Source organism: Oreochromis niloticus, linkage group LG20, assembly GCF_001858045.2.
Source record: "Oreochromis niloticus isolate F11D_XX linkage group LG20, O_niloticus_UMD_NMBU, whole genome shotgun sequence".
NCBI classification, from domain to species: Eukaryota; Metazoa; Chordata; class Actinopteri; order Cichliformes; family Cichlidae; genus Oreochromis; species Oreochromis niloticus.
The window spans coordinates 3491116-3512358 of NC_031984.2; the positions used below are offsets into that span (position 1 = coordinate 3491116).

Consider the following 21243-nt stretch of genomic DNA (forward strand, 5'->3'; position numbering starts at 1 on the left):
TCAGATCAGTGTTTGATACACATGAATATCTGCTTTTCTCTGGTCTAAGGAGGTTGGAAAGAAAAGTATCTGGACTTCTTTAAGTTTCCTTATAGACTCTGCTAAATACCTTCAAAAAATTACTGACTGTGCTTTTCACACTTCACCGATATGTGACCTATGCATTTTCCTCACATATTCCCAGTGAAAATATTTGTCTTTAAAAACAAAACAAAGAAAACAATACAAAAAAATTGTATCTTAATTTACTTCGTTTGGCCGAAGGAATCTGGGAGTAGCTTCCTTCGAAACCAAGGAAGTTTTTTTTCTCATTTGTGACCAGCGTTAGTAACATGACGTTTCCAGAAGAGAAGAAGGACAATAATTTTTGAGGATTCCCACACTGTCTGAGAAAAGAACACAGAGACAGAAAGGTTAACTTTTAAAGAGGAAGTTTACAGAAGCCTGAAAAGCCTGTTTTATTTCTGATAACACACAGCAGGGATACCACAGTCCTGGGGCTGGATGCATAAAGGATGTGAGTGAACAAAATTCCTCTTCTTGAACATACACTGGAATTTATAGTAAAAGACTGGTGTTTTAAAAATGCACAGCTATGCCGTATAGTTTAGACAAGGTTTACACATGGTTTTGTTATGTTTTTTAATTGTCTATTTATGTAAGTTAAACAGGAATTACAGAAGTTTGCATTTAATTTCAAAACACATCTACTTCATTGTGAATGTTATAATTCCATCAATAAAAAAATGTGTGCATCTATTTTTTCATGCATCTGGCCTACATGGTACATCTGTGCATCTCTATAATAAGGTGAAACGTCAAACACACAGAGGTCACCAAACGCAAGACCTTCAGTTAAGATGGACATACATATATCTTTAAATGTCTTATTTTTTCTGACCTAAATTTCAAAACCCAAACATTCAGTCTACTCAGGCAACAAACAGAAACTTTGAGATAACTGGCAGTTTAAATTCTGGGAGAGGAATTATTTGTCTCACTCTGTCAGAGCACGTTTCTCTATGGGAGCCAGCGAATCATAGACTTTGATGAAGTCGCGCTGACAGTCGTCCTCCAAGTTCAGAGTGTGAAAGTCAAGCCTAACTCGGTGGCCGGGTTCCGCCCGAAGCCTCCACTGAAAGTTGGCATTTGGAGGATAAAGATAGTCTGGAAACCCCGGAGAATGCACAATTCCACGATTCCTGACATGGATGTTGAAGAACTTCCTCTCTAAAAATATGTTAACAAAAGTAACATTGCATCATTGTTACTGTGCATCAGGATATGAAGGTCTTATGCTTTGTAACATATTCATGTAAATAAATAGACTTTTACATTTTGAGGCAACTTATTAAATCTGTTTTAAATTTATTTTAACAAAATTAGAGCTTTACATTTAGAAATGCTTGAAGATAACCCAGTACTCACTAGCTAATGTGGACCTGGTCAAGCGTGGATCTATAACTGTAAACACAAAGATAAATGTATTAGTAAACCACATAGATAATAAACTTTGCAGTCTTAAACACCTCTCTGCTTCTTCTCTCCTCCTGTTAAAATAGTGGCGATTTGAAAAAAAAAACTTGTAACCATTTCACAGATGTAACATTATCTACAGCTACTTTCACTACCATTGATATTTATTTAGAGTCTTTTTCTTCAATTGATCTTTCTGAGTTAACTTCAGTAATTACTTCCTGCAAACCATTCAGACAAGACTGCGCAGGGAAGTCCTAACATTAATTAATGTTAATGAAAAGTTTCAGGTTTCAGAGCTCATCACAGCACAGAAACAGCTTTAGTGAAGGTTACAAAAGATTTTCTTATGGCCTCTGACAGTGGACTCATCTCTGTGCTTGTCCTGCTAGACTTCAGTGCAGCGTTCGATACTGTTGACCATAATATCCTATTAGAGCGATTAGAACATGCTGTAGGTGTTACAGATACTGCGCTGCAGTGGTTTGTATCATATCTATCTAATAGACTCCAATTTCTGCGTGTAAATGGAGAGTCCTCTTCACACACTAAGGTCAATTATGGTGTTCCACAGGGTTCAGTGCTAGGACCAATTCTGTTTACATTATACATGCTTCCCTTAGGCAGCATCATTAGAAGACATAGCATAAATTTTCACTGTTATGCAGATGACACGCAGCTCTATCTATCCATGAAGCCAGGTAACACACACCAATTAGTTAAACTGCAGGAATGTCTTAAAGACATAAAGACCTGGATGGCCGCTAACTTTCTGCTTCTTAATTCAGATCAAACTGAGGTTATTGTACTCGGCCCTGAAAATCTTAGAAATATGGTATCTAACCAGATTCTTACTCTGGATGCTATTACTTTGGCCTCCAGTAACACTGTGAGGAACCCTTTTTGACCAGGATATGCCCTTCAATACGCATATTAAAAAAATATCTAAGACTCCTTTATTTGCACAATATCTCTAAAATTAATTCATTAAATCTCAGAGTGACGCTGAAAAACTAGTTCATGCATTTATTATTTCTAGGCCAGATGATTTTATTTTATAATCAGAATGTCCTGAAACCTCCCTGAAAAGCCTTCAGTGAATCCAAAATGCTGCAGCAAGAGTACTGACAGGGACTAGAAAGAGAGAGCAGATTTCTCCTATATTAGCTCCTTGTTAAATCTAGAATCAAATTTAAAATCCTGTCTTAAATAATCAGGCCCCATCTTATCTTAATGACCTTGTAGTACCATATCATCCTATTAGAGCACTTCGCTCTCACACTGCAGGCCTACTTGTTGTTCCTAGAGTATTTAAAAGTAGAATGGGAGGCAGAGCCTTCAGTTTTCAGGCCCCTCTTCTGTGGAACCAGCTTCCAGGTTGGATTCAGGAGACAGACACTATCTCTACTTTCAAGATTAGGCTTCAAACTTTCCTTTTTGCTAAAGCATATAGTTAGGGCTGGACCAGGTGACCCTGAATCCTCCCTTAGCTATGCTGAAATATCTCTAAGCTCCTTCTATCTTCATCCACTCACCCTCAACCAGCCTAGGCAGATGGCTGCCTCTCCCTGAGCCTGGTTCTGCTGGAGGTTTCTTCCTGTAAATAGGGAGTTTTCCTTTCCCATCAACAAACCACTTGCTCATAGGGGGTCATATGATTGTTGGGGTTTTCTTTGTTTTCTCTGTTTTATTTTAGGTCCCTACCTTACAATATAAAGTGTCTTGAGGCGATTGTTGTGCGTTAAATAAAATTGAATTTAACTAAAATTTCATCATGTTGATGTAAGCACAACACAATTTCACGGGCCAGGAAAACATTGTCTGTGACAGAAGTTATAAATGTAAGAACTTTTACCCCACCAGTGGTAAAATCACAGTCTAATGTGGACGGAAAGATGGCGCTGTCTGTGCCATGTGACACTGCCGGTATTTCACCCGCTAATATACTGCATACAACCTTCTTGACTCTCACAACCATGCAAGGGGTGAGAACTTTCCAACCCCCCCCCCCCCCCCCCCCCGCCCCCCCAATAAGTTAATAAGGTGTCCTCGCTGAGTGCTCTTGTCTGAGGCTTCACTAAACACAATTAACTTCAAGGCACACATACTGCCTAAGTGCTGTAAGTGCAAAACAAACATTGCAGTTTACTGAGTATATAGCATGCTTCATGCAAAGTGTTTACAGTCTCATTTTTTTATGTTGCTTGCGTCAAACTTTACATCTATCAAATTTACTAGTTTTACTAATTTACTAGGAGGCATTAGAAGGCCATTATTCTTCTTGCAAAAAAGCGAATTTTGCTTCCCGGCTCATCATCATCAAAATATATGATGATGCATATGCTGAATGTAGCTTGCCTGATGTATTTTCACTTGTCAGATCTGAGCACGCTGTGAGAATTAACTCACTTTTGCATTCAAACATGAAGTGCCAAACAGTTTAATAGCCAAAGCACTATCTTGCACACAAGACTGTATTGTTGTTCAAAGTCTATGGATGTAGGCTGCCGTACTTACATTGAGACTCTCCTTATCAAAAGATACCAATGATGCTTATAATTATAATACTTATGATGCATATTTCTGAAGCCTTACAAGAATAACAATTATCGTGGTTGATCATTTTTTTCTCTTAAGAATTGCATTCTTTCTTACTCAGTTTTGGATTTGTTAATGATTTCACATTATCTCAATTATGGCAAATTTATTGAAAAGATATAGGATCCATCCATCCATCGTCTTCCGCTTTTCCAGGAATGGGTTGTGGAGGCAGCAGCCTAAGCAGAGAAGCCCAGACCTCCCTCTCCCAGCCACCTCCTCCAGCTTATCCGGGGGAACACCAAGGCATTCCCAGGTCAGCCATGAGATATAATCTCTCCAGCATGTTCTGGGTCTGCCCTGGGGCATCATTCAGGTGGGACATGGTCGGAGCACCTCGTCCAGGAGGCGCCCAGGAGGCATCCTTGTCAGATGCCCAAACCACCTCAACTGGCTCCTTTCAATGTGGAGGAGCAGCGGCTCTACAAATGATGAAAAAACCTGTGGAAAACTGAACTTCATAAATCTGTGAGCTGTCAAACCTTGTGAGATGATGCTGCTGATGTTCAGGGTGTCACTGGGTTTCAGCAGTCCTTGTCCCTGTTGGCCCCATTCACTTTCTGCTGGAGGCTCCAGAGATTCAATGGCTTCATCCACAGTGGTCTGCTCAGGGACGGGGACATCAAACTCGGACTCATAATACACCACAATGCTGTCGTCCCCGCTGTCACCCTCACTGCTCCACAAGACACAGAGAGGATTTATACAGACTTTATTTTTAAAGTGCCCCACTGAACAAGAGAGTTCCGCATTTTAGATACAAACCAATCCACCACATTAAAACCAATCATCAAATACTCTGCAGAATCCCGAATGGAGCTGCAATGCCAAACGCAGCAATGGAAGACACACCTGAGTGACGGGCTGAGGTTGAACACAAACAAGACTGAGTACTTAGAAGCGGGCCCCCAAACCGACCAGAACATCAGCGTCGATGGAGAAGATCTGGCGAATGTGTCTCACTTCAAGTACCTCGGATCGATGATCAGCAATGACGGCAACATCCTGCCAGAAGTACAAGCCAGGATTAATGTGGCCTGGATGAAGTGGCGCTAAGTCACTGGTGTTCTGTGTGACCGACGAATCCCCGACCGCCTCAAGTGAAAGATCTACAAGAGTGTAGTGCGCCCTGTGGCCCTTTATGGATCCGAATGTTGGCCGGCAACTGCAAAGCACGAACAGGCCCTTCACACAAAGGAAATGCGGTTGCTGCGATGGTGCCTGAGCCTGACATGATGGGACCACATCATGAACATCAGCATCCGAAAGCGGCTGGGCATCACGCCGATCACAGAGAAGACGCAATGGTATGGGCACGTGGTCAGAAGTGATAAAAACTCAGTGGCAAGAACAGCACTGCGACTCAGCCCCCAAGGCTGGCGATCAAGGGGCAGACTAAAAAGGCGATGGATGGACAGAATCAAAGATGACGTGAAAAAGATATGTGCCAACCTGAACGATGCCCTTGATCGTGTCGAATGGAGGTGGCTTTGCAGAAAAGCGGATCCGGCAGAGTGGGAATAACTCTAGGAGGAAGAAGATCAAATACTCTGCAGATTCATAAACTTTTGCATGTGGTATGTATAACCAGCACAGAAACTGGGTGGGGCTACATGGCATAGGTTTCCATGGCCAAGGCACTCCTGTAGCTGTAATGTATTGATGTCTCAGTACTTTTGTGTATAATGTATCTACACATGCCTCTGAGCATTACTGAGCCCCCGGCACACAGCAGTGATTGTCCTTCCTTTGACCTTTTGGTCACAATGAACTAGTGGATATCAGGAGCAAGCAACAGACCAGCTGTTCTGGAAGCGCAGTCATAACCATTACATCTTGATACATGTCAGAGTTGCACTGACTCTAATCCATCTTAGAAAACATTAACTTCAAGAACTGACAGTTGATTCAGCACCTTAACATCTTTAACTAGATAAGCTGATCACAGTGAACAAATGACAAACACACAACATTTAACAGTGAGCATGACACCATGGCCACTGACAGGCACAGTCAAGTTTCTGTTTCACATTACCTGAAGGCCTGGACGGTGTTGCGGTTGAAGTATTTGGCCAGCACTGAGTTTTTGGAGTAAATCAGTTTCAGCTGAAAGAGAAAAAAGTCACACATCATTGCAGTGACTTCCTTTAATTGCCTCAAGAAAGACAGAAACACACAACAGAGGAAGCCACAGGTTTGTGATAACATCAAGATTACAATACAAATTCATAGCAAGCAGTCATTTTGATCCAAATCGACAGGATGGCGTGGCGCGTTATCTTTATGGAACAATCAGAAGGTAGGTACACTGTAGTCATAAAGAGACTGTAACAATCCTCAGACAGGCTGTGGTGTTTAAATGATGTCCAGTTGGTACGAAGTGGTCCAAGGTGTATCAAGAAAATATCCCCCACATCATTATATCACCTGCAGCCTGAAATGTTGACAGAAGGCAAGATGGAGCCATGGTTTCCTGTTGTTTACACCAAATTCTGACCCAAATGTCACAACAGAGTTTTAGAACTCAAGACTTTTTCAATTTCTTAGACTTGATTTTACAGGCCAATTTATGAAACTGTATGAGAATAGAACTTTAGGATTGTTGTAATCTCACAATAAATGCTTTTATAGTGCTTAACAAATTTATTAGGCCACCATCCACCCTAAGGTTTATGCCGCAGTTACCCTAAATTAGCAGCATCGGTAATTACCCAAATTATTTTTTATGTTTCCCCCATGGTTAATCCACAGGTGTCAGCAGGCTCTTTGACAAAAATTCTATATTTTTTCATCTTAATGCCATTTTTTATGTCATTAAGATGCTAAATTACTGTTATTTACTTTTGTTGGTGTTTTAGTGGTTGAATGTTATGCTTGATTAATTTCTGGCTTGTGACAGTGTGCTGGCTCAAATATGGGTATAAAAATGTGAATTCAGTTGGAAATTCCTCACTGTTGTTCAAAATGGTCAAATATAAAGAACTCACTGAAAAGGAAAGAGTCTGCATTAAAGCACTTTGTGATGCTGATCTTTCTCACTTTTATGACAGGTCTGTGTATTTCATACTACTCTTCTTTGTTTCCTGAATAATTCTTTCTTCACAAGATAAAAACTGCAATCATCATAAAGTCCATAACATGTCATACAGCATATATGCTGTGAGTCTGTTAGGTCTCACCTGTTGGCTGACTCGAGCGGCCAGCTGAGTAAACTCTGCGCTGCTGGGATCTTCATGCTCTTGCAGGAATCGCTGGTTGCTGATTCCCATGGAGCCGATGTAAATTCTCTGCACAGTGTCATTGTTGTGTACTAAAGACACACAAAATGTTTAAAATATTTTATACACAACTTGGATTTTTTTTTAATTTACTCAACTAAATTGAAAAAGTTCATTTTTGAAAACCTAGATAAAAAATGTCACAGTTAGCTGTGAAAGCATGTTTTTCAGAAAAGTTACCCGAGTTTTACCAAAACCTTCAACTGCAGCGAGTTTCACTTTATATTAACAGGAACTTAATACAATATATTTGTGGGAAACTAACACACAGATCATAAAACAGCACATACACAAATATTAGAATACTTAATATTGAAACACAGCCTCCATCATGACTTGTGATAGTTTGAAGAATTGTAATTATTTAGCAAATAGAGAAATGAATGTGTTATCAAAACTGGCTGCAGCCATTTTGCGCTGTCTGTCCTGCGTGCTGCACAACAACATTCAATATTTAGTATTTACTGCTGTTCACACTTAGCTAGATTAACGTGATGGTGTTGTGTTTAGTATGTTGCTTTGTTTTTTTGTTTTTTTTGCTTGTTTTCTCTTCTTTTTCTCTCAACAGGTGATCCAGGGGATTTTTTTTCTCTTTGTCTTTGTAAGTGCCCTTTCTCACTGTCCCTTTTCCTTCTGTTTTTCTTTTCCTTCCTCTCTTTCTTTCTCCCTTTCCTATCCCCCCGTCATGTCTGTCCCATCTGTAACAACTGAAAATAAAGTAAATAATAACAACAAAGTTTGATCAAATGGACCAATACGGCAATGCCATGATGATCCATTTGGCAAAATAAATCCATTTGGTATCCTTGTTGGTCTTCAGACAACAATTCTGACGGCTAAAGAACCAAATGGGACAGACAAAAAAAAAAAAAAAAAAAAAAAAACTGGCTGCAGTGGGGAATTGTTTTGCCATTAGCTTATAGTCAGCAGTAGACTGATTACATCATTTTGGAAAGAAAGTCCATGTTCTCTGTAACCCCCACAAATGTGGCATTGATAGAAAACCCAGCATGTCCTCTTGGCAGTACAATAGGACTGAAATAGATTGTATAAATGGTGAATGACATAGAGGTCTCTGACTCATGTCCTACACAGAAGACAAAAAGGAATTGCTGGGTCTTAGGTCGATACCTGCCTTGACTGCTGTCACTTTTTAGTTATGGGGTCACAAATGCCAGCTCTGCAAAATGAATCTGAAAGGACTGCACACAACAGCAAAGTTCAAATTCTAGTTAGTGTCCCTATTTTATATTTGGCTCCATTTTTATCCATGTACTTATCTTTTAGTTATATCTATCTGTTTTTAGTAAGTTTGTTCTTATATTCCCTTTTATTCCTGTATAATTAGTGCCTTCAACCTGCTGACATATGTGGTACTTTGTTAAACAGCATTTTATTTAATCATGTCTTAATTTCCCTGTTTCTATTGTAAAGCGGTTTGGTGTACTGTTGGTTTTTTAAATGTGCTATATAAATAAAGTTGTATTGTATTATATTGTATAAAGGCAGCTTACAGTGAAAGGGCCAGGGCAGCAGTTGACTCATCACAAGCAGAATAGCGACTGCTATCAGCAGGGTGACTCCTATCCACACCTTCATCCTGCAGAGATGAAGTTACGTAAACAGTTACAGTTTATGTAACTGTAGCTGCTCTGTAGACAGAGAGGGGGGGAGAGAGGAGACCACTGTTAGAGTTTATCAGTTGTTACAGACTAAAAAATATTCCACTGAAATCCAAAAACATGTATTATGAGGAAGACAATGACACGCAGACACTGCAGAACTGAAGACGGCACAGAAGGACTTTATCAGCCACAGAGTGCTGCAAGGATATTAAAAGGAACACAAAAAAGATTTGCCTATTAAAACATTTAAGCTATGACAAATATGAACTATGAAAGGAAGCCTTTAAAGGGACACTGACCACAACCACAAGGGCAATGATACCAAACTATACTGGGACATGTATAAACTAGTAAATGAAGAGGCACAGTGGGAAACACACAGCCATGAATGAGGGAGATCGCAACGCTGGACAGAAGAAAACAAAAGGCCTTAATACAGAGGGAATGACGAGGGAACAGGAAACTCATGGGGAGCACAGTCGGGGCAAATTACACACAACTAGTGATGAGAATTCAGGCTCTTTTTAGAGAACCGGCTCTTTCGGCTCCCAACCGGCTCTTCAGGTTGTTTTGTTGCTTTAATTAATTTATTATCAACAACAATATAAAATTATGCACAAAAGGAATTCCGGGTTGGGAAGCTCATCTTGTAACCAGAAGGTTGCTGGTTCGATCCCCAGCTCTGTCTGTCTTGATCGTTGTGTCCTTGGGCAAGACACTTCACCTACCGCCTACTGGTGTTGGCCAGAGGGGCCGATGGCGCGATATGGCAGCCTCGCTTCTGTCAGTCTGCCCCAGGGCATCTGTGGCTACAACTGTAGCTGCCTCCACCAGTGTGTGAATGTGAGAGTGAATGAATAGTGGAATTGTAAAGCGCTTTGAGGGTCTCGAAAAGTGCTATATAAATGCAATCCATTATTATTATTAATGTAAAAACAAACGTATAAATCTAAACGGTGGCCCCTTGAGACAAAGCAGAGAGAGAAAGAGAGCCAGGGACAACAACAAGAGACAACATAGTTACATAAGAAAGGTATAGTAATCATCCGTGTTGATCATCCACAATTATTTTCAGTTGCAAATGATAAAGGATTCAGAAGGTTTATTCATGCAGTGAATCCTATGTATGCAATTCCAAGCAGGAAAACACTCTCACATTTTAATTTATATTTAATTGCGTTGTGGTTTGCAGTGTTTTGTGTTGTTTCACTTTAAATTTGTTTAAAAGGAACAAGATGAAAATTTAAATAGTTAAAAGTTGAAATGTAAATAGTTGGTTTTTGTATTTTATAATTTATTTATTACATTTTATGTGGAGTCAATAAATACAATTATATTTACGGTGGCCCCTAGAGACAAAGCACGTACAAACTCCAAAACAACACAAAACACTGCAAACCATAACACAATAAAATATGAATTAAAAGATGCAAAACAAAAAGAAGATGCACATTCTGTGTCAACATGAAACATAATACAAAATGACATCAGAAAACAAGAACTCAAAACACTGGGTCAAGTAACCCAGCATGGTGACACACAGGGATTCCCATTGATGTGTTAGTTTACCTCCTTTGTTTAATCCTGTGAAGTGAGAGAGGAAAGGTTCTTGTCATAACCATCATTTGCACATTATTGAATGGAAAGTAGAAGCCTGTAGATCCCTCATCAGTTGGAGATCAGATTTGTTTGCCATACATGGCGTTTTACTTAATACAAATACTAAAGGGACCACACTGACAGTGCACTTATGTGGCTTATACATGTGGAAGTGAGTGTATGACAATCCATCAACATCTACATTTTGTTTGGACTCTGCAAGTGTTTTGCTGCTGGTCACATTGAGCCATTTTTGTTTTGCCTATTCTAAAAGACTTGTTACAGCTAAGCAAGATGGGAGGAAAAGTTTAACAACTATTTGGGAAATTGTCATTTTTAAAGTAAACTATAGTGGTATTCATCGGTGACTGCCAACAACAGGTAACTCACTGGAATCCTTTATGAGAAAGACTACAAGACTGTGCACAGACTATTTCCTGGTGTGAAAGCTGAGAGGAGGAACCACATGCATCCTTTAAATGCGTGTGCAGTTAAATTCGGTTCAATGTTATTCATACAGCACTAAATCTTAACAGTCGCCTAAAAGTGCTTTGTACAGAACCTCTAATACAGGCTAGTATGTCCACCTGGGGATTTCGAATATCAATTTTGCATTCAATAAAGAGGGCCACTGCTATCCATACCAACAGACCTGGATAAACCTGTAATCAGGTTTTTGGAAAACACCTGACCAACTCAAGAAACCAACTGAACTGAAACACACAAAACCTCAGCGTCGGAATTCAAGCATTTCACAAAATGTGACGCATATCAGTAAACCACAAACAGTCAAAGTGGAAACACCAGAATAATTTCTAAACAAAGTACAGCATGGAAAGCGAGCAGTACAACACATGCAGACGTGCATGAGGTTTATGAGGGTTTGAGAATGAGCCAGATGATCTGAAAGAAGCTGAGGTCCAAAAAGAGATGCAGATAAGAGACCGCGCACGGCCACTACTCAAGATCAGCTCAGATATTTGCTTCTGACAAAATACAAAACATATAAAAAATATAACTAATACTAAAACTAAAAGCAAACGAACGTCAAATGTTTTTAATAATAAAAACTGAAATGATTCTGGAAACTTACTAAAAGAGAATAAATAATAAATATCAATGCAAATATGAGAGGTAAATGTAACAATGCTATGAAATAATCTTGAGTTTTAAAATAGCTCATTTGATTGAAAGATTTCAATGTTTCTTCACTTGAAAGCACTGAACATCCTGCTTTTCCATTACTTCTGTGAGTGTGGGAGCAGCAGTGCAGCGTCCTTAAGTGTCTGTTATTTCTAGCTAACAAATGGCACCACAGAGCGCACTGGTTGTACTGAAATGAATTTTCTATCCCAGTTTAATGGTGGTGATAAAGTACCACTCCTTCCTGTAATTCCACTTTTCAATCAGATAACTAACAGATTTCAAACTGTCCTCAATCCTGACCTGACGACACTGAGGTCAGTTTTGGGCTAATCCAGATTATAAAATGTGTGTTGGTTTGGATGCACGAGATGGAGATGAATGCTTCAGAAGACCATCTAAAAATACTTCCAGGGAAAGACGACTACTACATGTATAAATCCACACTGCAACATTGACATTATCATTGACAGATATCAGTGTTTCCACTTCTGTTGTTCATCCAGCAACCACTCGATGTTGTGCGATATAGTTTGCTGTGATTAATATACCTTCCTACCCACCCTGGAGTAGGAAGTTTCAATCATTCTTTGAGTTAAGCAGCAGCCTCTAGTTTGTATATACTGGACTTGATTGTATATATTTCTGTCTTACTATTTATATTTTACTCCTGCACAGTTACCATAATTTTGTTTTACATGTACAATGACAATAAAGGGCTACTCTTCTTCTTCATTGTCATAGCAACACTGTGTTACTGACATGTGTATTTAAATAGTTTTTACGTAATAACTATTGTAGGCTGATTAGTCATGTGATCAGTGCTATATATGATTACCTGCTACTGACAAATACATTCCTTTATTGTATAAAAATTACAGAAATACTGCACCTGCATTTATTTAGAGTTTGTGTTAGGTTGGATAGAATTGGGATACGTCTCTGGAAACTATCCAGCAATTACAAAGCAGCTATATTATTAAGAAAGGGTTTATAAATCTGCTGGGATTGAGTCACTGACAAACGTTAAAAATATCTGTTTCAACCACAGACTTTAATGACCTGAAAATAGTGAAACTACTTTTCTGTAAAAATGTTTTGTTTGAACGAATTTCCCTTTGTCTTTCTTATAGATGACGTTGGTTCTCTGGCTAACCACATGGTGACTGTAGGTAACGGTGACGTCATTATTTTTTGTTCCAAGTGCCATCTTTTGCCATCATTTGCCCCGGCTCAGGTTCCTCCTCCAGTCAATGTAGAGGAACCACAGAAGTAGAAATTTCACTGTGTAAATGTGTCGTGAAGGCAGGAAACTGCAGTGTTTTTGATTTGGTACGAACAGTGCTGGAAATCCCGTTTTCTTTCTTTGTAATTAAGCTTCTCTTCCACTTCTGAGAAGCATACTTGTTAAGCGAGTAGTGTGCTGAGAGTGCTTACGGATGTATGTACTCCACAATCTTTGTGCTTGTAGAGAATTTAAACAGTGCCTGACATACACAACAGTGGAACTTGCTAAAGGAAAAAAAATGTTTAATAAATAAATTAATCAAATGTATACATATGTGTAAATGTAAATAAGTTATTTCTAGAAATCTGCTCAAATTTAAGTTCACAAAGAGTAGAAATGCTTTAAATATTTATTGTAACCCGGTTTTGTGGAACACATTGTGGATATTGTTGCACTCTGACAGCTGGTGCCTCCGATTTTTTAACCTATATTAAAATACATTTGGATCAACTTTATTTCAGTGCCATTGTCCTCAGTCTCTGAAATATATTATGTTTGATTTGTCACAAGAATTGTCCAGTATTATAATTGCTAATAGATGCTGACACTATTAATAACTATAAGTAGTGATATTGACTCTAAAAATAAACATGAGAGTTTCTACCTGGATACGATCACCAGGGAGGAGCTGCAAGAGTTGCCAAGTAACAGGTTGCTGCTCCTGGGCAGGTGCGAATGTGTGCCACAACAATAAGTAACAAATTAAGATGACAAATTAATTGTAAAAATGTAGCAACATCTCTGAAACCACATGTTTTTAAGGTATTAGATAAGATATTTAAGGTAGTCTGTAATAGTGATTCTGGTAACTTAACACAGCTAAATTTCCTGGAAGCAGAAAAAGCTGGAAGGTGGCTGTGAGTGGGAGAAGCGCTGTAAACTTAACCTGAACGGTGAAACCGAAGGTTCACTGAAATTTCTCAGAACGTCTTCTGAACTGTATGTTTTTTTAAATTGAACATTTACCTGACTACAACGTGGGACAACGTTCCCTCAGTGCTCCCCTGTTAGCTGGGTAGTGTGCTGTATTAGGAAGTGTTTCAATCCTGTTGCACATTGACGTGGAAAGCCTTGATTAGAGAGGATGCCCACTCCTGCCGTGTGGTTTAATCAAACAGGGAAGTTGAGCAGGTGCCGGCTACACCATTTTCAGGTTAGCATGTATGAAAAATCCCATAACTGACTGAATTTAAAAAGTTTAATGCATTTTGTAATATTTACATTGATACTCTAGATATTGGCAGTTAACCGTGTCACATGGTGCTCAAGCCTTTTAATTCAACTATTATTGTTGTTTGTTTTTTTAATAATATATTATCCTCATTTTTAAATCAAGGCGTAGGCCTGTTTTGTGATATTCATGGCTTCTAGACATCAGGCAGTCATCGACTGCAAAGGATAAAAAAACAATGCTAATAAAAACTATGTTTGTTAATTTTTTTTACTCTGTTTATAAAAATGGTTGTTATTCCTTATGATTTAATAAGAAATTGTATTTATTAAAAGCTTTTGAATTTAAGCTTATTTTTACTTTAATCACATCTTAACTGCTTCATTTAAAATCTGCTGAGGTGGTGTACAGAGGCAAAACTACAAAAATAGTGTCTTAATTCAACACATTATGAGCCTACCACGTAGGAACTGTTTCATAAAAGATTCTAAATACAGACCTGTCAAAAAAGCCAATAATTTCTGCTTTTTATATTTTTTGCAGCATTTTAAATGTACAATAAACAAAGCAGGAAAATATTACACAGTAAACCAAAGTTAACAGAATTAAGTATAAATCCATTCAAAAAAATTATGAGCCAGGAGTAATTACTGCACTAAATTACACTTCATTTTATACATGTAGCAATTTATTTGAATAGAACATGCTGCTCGCCCTAATTGGATGTCCGAATTTAGAATTTTAGGGAATGAAGGCATGCATGGTGCAGAGGCTCACAATGCTTTTGTTTAAAACTTAAATACAGTTCATATTTTCTGCCTATTGCACAGTTTAGGTTCATTCTGACCTGTGCCAAGAATTCCCTCATAAGTATCTATAGCAAATTTAGGACTGTGGATACATTTAGAACAAGTGATCTGACATTAATAAAAGGATGTTAATGTGAGTCCTTAATGTTTCAGAGGAGGGAAAGTCTATCTTTTAGAATTTACAACACTCGTTTTTGGAAAAAGACCACATCAAGTCCTGTTTTACTAAAGACATGACAACATAGCAGCCACAATGATTTAAATATATTTTTATCAAAAATGAAAAGTGGCATGAACGTTCTGAACCTCTCACTGCTGTATCGTCAAAAACATCTTCTTACTTTCCATTTATAATAATAAATATCATTTCAATAGTAATGAACACTTTGAAAACTAGTTTGTGCTTTCAAATCACAAACTGGGGGTGGGGGGGGGGGGGTCGCTGCTGAAATGACTGCTCGGGTGTCCTCATAATTTCCCCCTGTTGAATGATCTAGTTTTAATCTCAGAATCAGCGACATTGTGGGTGATTGTCCATGCAGGTGCAACATTAATATACTAATTTTGTATATATAGCATAAATACAGAATATTTCTCTAGCTTTACTGCCCACTCAGAGCATTTTTAACAATACCTTCATGAAGCTCTTTTATTTCTATGCTTCTAGAACTTTTTACAGCCAAAGCTGATTTAGAATCACGCTTGGCCACAATTCAAACTAGTAACCTTGTTAATATGAGGCAACGGTGCTAACCGCTGCACCACCATAACACCTTTTTGTGTTCTTGTGCCTGTTGCATCTCTGACCTCTGTAGCACTTGAGTTTCATTTGTGCACCATATAACGTGTTTTGAGATTCCCATTTGCTGTTTTGACACATCATTCAAAGACCAACAGGTACATTAGAACCATCAGTCAAAGGTACAAGAGGCACCAACTTTCAGGCTCAAGGTCATTTAAAGGTAAGTGTACCATTCAGAGAGAGTCAGAATAGATTGCTGAAGAACATTAGCAGGTTTAATCATGTTAAACACCAGATTACTTGACTGCATGTACAAAATGAATATAATTGTATGTATTGAGACAAAAAAAGAAACTCACCTTTGACTTATTTTACAGCTCAGAGGTGTTTATGTGGCTGACAGGTGTAAATGTAGCTCCTTGTTTTAGAAAACCTCAGCAGATGTTTAAAACTCTGCACATATGGCAGGTTATAATCTACAGAACTAAGTCACTTTGATCCTGATACATCTGAACCAACAGGAAACCAAGTCTTTCTTCGGGGTGTGACTTCAGTTGACACATTCTCACCACCCACCACTGCTAGTGTAAAAAACAAAACACGAAACACGAAACATGAATCGTAGTGTGATGTGCATTCATTTACTGTTGTCTGCAGTACTGGTGTGAGACTTTAGACTTGGTGTTCAACTTTGGTGTGGAAGAGAGAAAATAAGAATAACATGAAGGAAAAAAGAAACAAATCAATGCAAATATCAGTGAAACCATCCAGATACAGTAAAGTCTGATCCAAAATGCTGCAGCAACAGTCCTGACAGAGACCACAGAGAGAGAGCAAATATCCCCTGTATTATCTTCTCTTCATTGGCTCCCTGATTAATCTGGCATTGAATTCAAAATCCTGCTCTTCACATATAAGCATTTAAATAATCAGGCCCCGTCTTATCTTAATGACCTTGTAGTACCATATCACCCTATTAGAGCACTTCGCTCTCACACTGCAGGCCTACTTGCTGTTCCTAGAGTATTTAAAAGTAGAATGGGAGGCAGAGCCTTCAGTTTTCAGGCCCCTCTTCTGTGGAACCAGCTTCCAGATTGGATTCAGGAGACCTTGGATCTCTACTTTTAAAATTAGGCTTTAAACTTTCCTTTTTAATAAATCTTATAGTCGGGCCTGAATCAGGTGACCCTGAACCCTCTCTTAGTTCTGCTGCAATAGACCTAGGCTACTGGCGGCTTCCTATGATGCAGTTTGTATTAAATAATTAATCATTGACAATGATTAAAAATAATTTTAATCTCTGGGTGTGTTGCGTTTGTCCTGTCTTCCTCCCCTCACCCTCAGCCAATCAGAACAGATGGTTGCGCCTCTCTGAGCCTGGTTTTGCCGAAGGTTCCTTCTGTTGAAATGGATGATTTTTACTGACACTGTCACCAAGTGTTTGCTCATGGGGTCAGCTGATTGTTGTGGTTTTCTCTGCATTATTGTTTGTGTTTGCCTTGCAATATAAAACACAACAGTTGACTGTTGTTGTGAATTTGTCTTAACTATTTAAATAACTGAAGATGACAACTGATTCCAAATCTCTGCACTCCTGAATGTATGAAAGATGCATAGGAAGAAAACACATTTTATGAGTCTCAGTGTTTTGTTCCAACTCACCTTCATGAGGTATAAAACATCCAAAAACATTCCAACTCACTAAAATAGAAATGGCCACAACTCAGTAAAGCAGCCACAGAAATGGAGATGAAGAACATGACCCACTCACACTTAGTGTTGGAATGCTGTTTGTTGGACTGAGTGTAAAGCCTCACTATAGGCTTGGGTTCACCAGCCTTCCTAATTGACACATGATCCAGCTGACCACCAAGTACTTCAATATGGCACAGCTCAGCTCCTCTGTCCACCTGAATATCCGATGATGTAATTTAAAAAGTGATCACTGACCTACAACCTTTGATATTCTGTAGCCAAGTGCATTTATGCTCACATTTGCATAAATCACGATTAGCAGTCTAACAAATCTAATAACAGAACACCACTTGGGTTTAGATTGGCCCAGCAGTTCCTCCCAGTCACACACCCCCAGCTCTCACTGTTACATTGACCAAGACAAAGATTTGGCTTTTACATCTACTGAATTTTTGGTATTTGTTTTATATATCTATGTATATAACTGAAAAAGCTATTTTCCCTTTTCTTTGATTAATTATATCTATAATGGTCCTCATCCTCATTATCAAACAGAGTTTGATAAATAAATGTTACCTCATCAACTGTGTCCATTGATTAGCTTAGATACAGACCACAGCAGACCGGTAAAAATAGCTGGTAAAATTTCATATAAAAAAAGAAAGTAGAGAGACTTGAAAATTCTAAGCATCTATAATTCCAGAACCTCTGATAGATTCATTCCATGCAGAGAAATAGGACAACCACAAAATATGCAGGCAGAGTCATACATAAACAGGAAACAGTGGTTTGCACATCTACACAAATTCATTGTCAAATAAGACATGATGGGACACGATGCAGAGCTACAGCAAAGCTGTCGGTCTTTTAACAGACAGGATCACTACATGATTCGTTGTGACTGCATGTTTGTGACTGCATGTTTGATAAAAGGTGAGAATTTACTGAGGAAACAAATAGCCTGCAGCCTGACACCTGTGAACAACTGTGGTTTCCAGCATGAAACCAGTTTTCTTTTTCTTTGAATTTCCATTGCAGTTGCTTGTGGTTTGATCTGCATTATAGCTCATTTGCTTTCACCCAAACTCGTGGGAACCACACCAGCACCTCACCAGTACTTGACACATTTGTCATTTCTGCTAAATCCATCAAAGTGACTCACTCACTATGTAGGTCAGAGGTATTTCAATGTTTTGTTTTTTTTAAATGGGCCATCCGAATTAAAAAAAGAAATAAAGAAATAAAAAAGAAAAGAATAAAACGGTGTAAAAACAGTGTGGACCATTTATATAGAAACACCAACATGATTTTCAGGATCACGTGAAGATTTGTTCTTTTATGTAGATTAATTAAAATGGGTTGAACAAGAGTTTAAACATGTTTTTTTAATTGAATAACTAATTTTGCCTGCTTTATAAACTAAACAGAGAAAAAAAAGTATTTATTAAAAGTCATAATTGTCTTTAAGCAATAAGAAAAGGCAGAATATTATGCATTAGATTTTTTTTTAAATTAGGATTGGGATTATTAATTGTTAATCCTTTAATATGTATAGTGATGATTTCAATAATTTTACCCTGATCTATAACATTACAGGATTATATATGAGTAACTTTATATTCTGAAATATGTAAAATAATAAGTAATCAAAGCTTTGAACTAAATGATACAAAGTAAAATACTGGCCTCCAAATACAGTACAGCCATCCAGAGTACAAGTTAAAAGTAGAACATCACAGAGATGCTTAAAATACAAATATATTAATTTTATACAGGAAAGTACTCGAGTAATAGTGTTAAATTACATCTGAACACTGGGCCTATCACCACTGGAGGAGACAGTGATGTTGGTCACTACAAACTTCCCCTCCCAGTTTGTAAATGATACCAGGATTACTAAACTGTTCACTGGCCATGTTTAGATGCTGATGACTTTTGACTAGTTTAAGGTCATGGTCTGTTTAATTACTGAAAATGTCTGTAGTGCAGTGCAACCACGAGACAGGAAGCATGTACTGTACCGCTCTCTGTCACCAACTGTGTCCCACATACTGTGATGAAGACACTGACACCACTTACTAGTAGGTTAATCTCCAAAAGTTGATTCTGTTCATCTGGACGTAGCGTTTTGTGGGAGAAACGTTTCGTCACTCATCCAAGTGACTTCTTCAGTCTCAGCTGACTGCAGGTTTCCCCAAACCTTATAAACAGTACATCAGTGGTTGTTGATCAATGGTCATGAGAATTTGCATAATTATGATTAAGGAACTGACCTCCCAGCCCATTGTTCCTTCAGTGGGCTGGTTTCAGTCATTATGCAAATGTACTGTTTATAAGGTTTGGGGAAACCTGCAGTCAGCTGAGACTGAAGAAGTCACTTGGATGAGTGACGAAACGTTTCTCCCTCAAAACGCTACGTCCAGATGAACAGAATCAACTTTTGGAGATTTACTTTCCTGGATGATTGAGAATGCATCAAGAAGTAGGTTAAACTGTTTATGTGATTGTGAGGTTATTTTTATTATAACATTTCATTAGTAATATTATCATACTACACTTTATTTTAATATTGCTATGGTTTATGAAACCACTTAAGCTATTCATGTGCTTGTCTTCCTCTTCAGCTGGCATCTTCTGCAGTGATGATGGTTACTGCTGTGAGTCCACTGTCTAACCACATGAAAGCAAAGAGGGAGAGTTAACTGAAAGCAAAACAAAGTAGTACTTTCTTACACTCATTTCAGCTGATTCCTCTGCTCCCACAGGAAGTATGCAGAGTGTCCTCATTCTGACAACCGCATACATTAAAATCACTGAAGACAATTTAAATGAATGACAAATTCATTTTATGCTATAATGTTTATAAATACAAATTGAAAAATTGAATTCAATTTTGAATTGATTTTCATCAAAATGAGACATTTTCATTTAAAAAAAAAATGAAATACTGAAACTGAACAATCACTTTTATGTATGAAAGGTACAATTTTAGCTTTAATCTTAATCTTATTTTTAGTGAATACTAGGGGTGGGAATTTAATGCATTAATTGCGATTAATTATTTAAAAAAAATAATTTAATCACACTTTGCATTCCACGCAAAGGGAAACTTTTGTCAATGCAAGATTTCCTGGTATACTGATTACACTGATGCACACATCAGAGCTACAAAGAATCAGAAGAAAGCATGTTGCTTGGACTGATCTGAGGCAAATTTCATTTCAAAAGACTACCTGACGGAGGCCTTGATAAAAGTGTGGTTTTGTGCAAATTGTGTAAAACGGAGCTTGCACACCACCAAAGCACTTCAACCTTACAGTACCATCTAAATGAAAAACATGTTGCAGCATTCCACAATTTGGGACTGAAACAGAGATCTTCACTGGTAGGGGAGGCAAAACTATCCAACAAATATGCCCCCAAAGGCCGCTAAGGTGCTACCGGTAGAGGATGACAGCTATGTCAGTGTTTTCACACTAAAAGTTATGCTGGAACAGCAATGTGAGGATCTGACACATCAACAGCAAGATAGCTTCAAGCTATTTGTCAAATTAAAATCATAGATAGAACTAACAAAAGGTTGGACAGCATTCTGAAGGAATGATGGTGCTGCTGATGAGCTGCAAACTGAAGAGAAGCGTGTGAAAAGCAAACTGAACGAGTTTGAATCAGCGGTCAGCAGCATGCACGAGAAAAACAAAGAGTTAACAACCAAGATGGATTGTTTAGAAAATCAGTTGAGGAGGATGGATGGAGGACGTAGTGGAGGATTAATAGAAGAAAAAGCAGAAACCTGGGGAACATCGGAGAATAAAGTCC

At 38.3% G+C, this 21243-nt stretch overlaps 1 protein-coding gene across 3 annotated transcripts in view; it reads right to left on the bottom strand.

Annotated features, from left to right (window-relative positions):
- The window catches only part of LOC100705852 (suppressor of tumorigenicity 14 protein homolog), a 33491-nt gene extending 17287 nt beyond the window's left edge, over nt 1-16204 (bottom strand). Inside the window, exons 1-8 of one of the 3 annotated variants that reach the window (XM_013271834.3) lie at nt 16089-16204; nt 8867-8952; nt 7254-7384; nt 6110-6180; nt 4557-4750; nt 1429-1464; nt 1002-1230; nt 250-386 (exon numbers count right to left, since the gene is read on the bottom strand). In XM_013271834.3, the coding sequence (XP_013127288.1) occupies nt 250-386; nt 1002-1230; nt 1429-1464; nt 4557-4750; nt 6110-6180; nt 7254-7384; nt 8867-8951 (883 nt within the window). In that variant the 5' untranslated portion in view covers nt 8952; nt 16089-16204. Of the gene's footprint in view, nt 1-249; nt 387-1001; nt 1231-1428; nt 1465-4556; nt 4751-4926; nt 5080-5526; nt 5601-6109; nt 6181-7253; nt 7385-8866; nt 9005-16088 lie in introns of those variants that run through there. The other 2 variants (XM_005477835.4, XM_019350029.2) reach the window with 2 other exon arrangements.
- Between the last annotated feature and the right edge of the window lie 5039 nt (nt 16205-21243).